General features: G+C 36.0%; 1 protein-coding gene across 1 annotated transcript in view; it reads right to left on the bottom strand.

Annotated features, from left to right (window-relative positions):
• The window catches only part of LOC110038578 (polyadenylate-binding protein 2-like), a gene marked incomplete at its 5' end in the record, with an annotated part of 15,738 nt that extends 14,805 nt beyond the window's left edge, over positions 1-933 (bottom strand). The window contains 2 exon segments of the mRNA XM_020743454.1: positions 37-693; positions 815-933. Of these exon segments, the coding sequence (XP_020599113.1) occupies positions 37-693; positions 815-933 (776 nt within the window).
• Between the last annotated feature and the right edge of the window lie 1,886 nt (positions 934-2,819).

Genomic DNA, 2,819 nt, shown 5'->3' on the forward strand with positions numbered 1-2,819 from the left:
AGGATTGACTAGAATAATAATTTAATTTTCGTGCACCTTGTAAGAAGTAACTGTACCAAAAACGGAAAAAAGTTCCTTCAACTTCTCATCTCCAATGCTATCGTCCAAATTTTTTAAGTATAAGTTAGCCCCTTGATGCTTATCTGCAGTCTCCTTCATACTTTGTTCAAATCTCACTTTCAATTCTTGCTCCCTTTCAGCTTTCTTCTGTGCTCTGCCAATAAACCACTCCTTATCATCAAATTTCTTCCCATTAAGCTCCTGAACTGCCCGTGCAGCATCATCTGGATTCTCAAAATTAACAAATCCAAAGCACTTAGATTTACCATCAGCCTCTCTCATCACAACAACACTCGTCATTTTTCCATATTCTCCAAAAATTTCCGTTAAATCCTCTTCGGTTGTGGAGTTGGAGAGATTTTTCACAAAGACGTTATTGAACTTTGTCTTAAACAAAGAATTCTCCCTTTCATGTTTACGAAGGAAAGGTCCAACGTAAACTTGCTTATCATTCAAAAGCATACCATTTAACTTTTCTATTGCGATTTCTGCAGCTTCCTCCCGATCGAACTGAACGAAACCATACCCTTTTGACTGCCCGGAAGGATCTGTAGCAACCTTACAGGAAAGAATGGTACCAAATGCAGAAAATGTTTCTTGAAGAGCTTTGTTGTCTATTGCCTTATCCAGGTTCTGCAAAAAGAGTGGATGATCACTGATATGTTTAAGTGATAAAAAGGAGCGCAACAATAAAAGTAATATAAAAGATAAAAGCACGATTAAAAATACCGGAAAAAAACTCACATCTGTGTACCTTAATAAATATGTTAGCTGTCCCACTTTTTCGGGCACTAGGATCCCGATTTGAGTACATAATTCGAATAGGTTTATTATTAAGCGGGGTAAAATTCAGCACATCTAATGCCCTCATCGCTACAACCAATAAAAAGATAGGATTAGAAAAGAGTAGTCAAACTCGCTGCATTTAGCAAAAGGATTTTGAGAATTTCTTTCAAAATAACAGAAAATTAGTAAAACAAAAAAGAATATAAGATAGCTAAAAAAAACTATTACAAAAGGGCATAAAAAATATAAATGAAAAGGAATAATGAGAATTTTAACAAAAGATAAATCAAATTCTATCATATAATTCAAAAATAAAAAGTCATATTAACTTAGGGTATGTTCAGGGCAGCTGCAACTTATCCAGTTTATCCAGATAAACAGTTTATCCTGATAAGCTGCTAATCAGCAGCTTATCCAGATAGGCTGGCTGAATGTTTGGTTTGTGCGTTTGGAGAACAACTGATTTGCAGCTGTTTCTAGATAAATGACAATTATGTCCGTGCAGTAAAGTTGTTTGTAATAGAAGTAACCCTAAACCCTAAATCTTAAAAGTAGCCCAACAATTCATCAAAAATTAACTGGATTTAACATCTTTCATGCCAAAAATTGTTCATAATTTACTAAATCTGGTTACAAGATTTGCTAAACCTGATAAGCTGCTGATCAGCAGCTTATCCAGATAAGTTGGCTGACTGTTTGGTTTGTCCGTTTGAAAAAAAATTGATTTGCAGCTATTTCTAAATAAATGACAATTATGCCCGTGCAGTAAAGTTATTTGTAATAGAAGTAACTCTAGACCCTAAATCTTAAAAGTAGCCCAACAATTCATCAAAAATTAACTCGATTTAACATCTTTCATGCCAAAAATTGTTCATGACTTACTAAATCTGGTTACAGAATTTATTAAATACAATTTGAATTAAACCCACTTGCAGCCAAACAAACCTAGACAATTACCTGGATTTAACTAGATTTAGCACCTATAATACCAAATAATTTTTTGGATTTAACCAACAAAAAATTTGATAAATCTGCATTTAGAGAACTTATTAAATGCCACTCGCAGCCAAAAATCTCGCACCATATTCTAGTAAGCATCAAAGAACAAAATAAACCAAGACTAACTAGCAAATGACATTATTCTCAGCGTAAATCACAAACTAATTGCTATCTGCAATAAAAACCACACAAATCCAAATCCAAACCGAGTAATCCATCAAAAAGCTTACCTGAAACCTCCCTCGATGAGGACTTCGCCGGCGCAGGCACAGGAAAACCACTAGAGGGCTGAAGAGGGCGAAGATGAGGAAAAGGTGCGGGGAGCGGAGGAGAGAGAAGATGAGGGCGCAGAGCTCGACGAAGAGGCTCACTCGCTGCTGGCTATCGCTGTCCACTTCACGAGCAAGAGGACTCAAGTTACCCCTATGGCAGGGGCTGAAGAATCGCAGGTTTCCTCCTTCGGCACGGGGTATTATCGCGAACCTGTAGACCGATACGCACACCGCGTCTAATCGAAAAGGTATAAGCGCGTATTCTGAAGCGCACCTAAAACGCACTAATCAAACATCCGAACTGCTTTTTGAAACGCACAAGCAGCAAATAAGCTGCCCCAAACAGACCCTTAGTGACCCTAATATATATTCATCAAATAATTACTGACTGAAATTTGTATTTAACAAATTGCCTCCACTAAGCAACATAGTTTTATCTGTCTAATCAGGCTTCTATAAGCCATTCCAGCTTACATAAGACATATTGTGAAATAGGTATGATTCAAAATTCCGTAAAGTAATAATATTTCCATTGCATGATAAAAAAATTATAACCATCTTATTCTTGCGTTAATAAAATGAGATCAGAAAAAGTCAGATAAACACAGCTGGATAGGAAAACAAAATTTGCAGCAAGTTATTATCACTTCAACCAAAAGACTAATTAAATTTACTTTCAAATCAATCACAACATCATACATT

This window comes from Phalaenopsis equestris, unplaced genomic scaffold, assembly GCF_001263595.1.
Source record: "Phalaenopsis equestris unplaced genomic scaffold, ASM126359v1 Scaffold233139, whole genome shotgun sequence".
Classification (NCBI taxonomy): domain Eukaryota; kingdom Viridiplantae; phylum Streptophyta; class Magnoliopsida; order Asparagales; family Orchidaceae; genus Phalaenopsis; species Phalaenopsis equestris.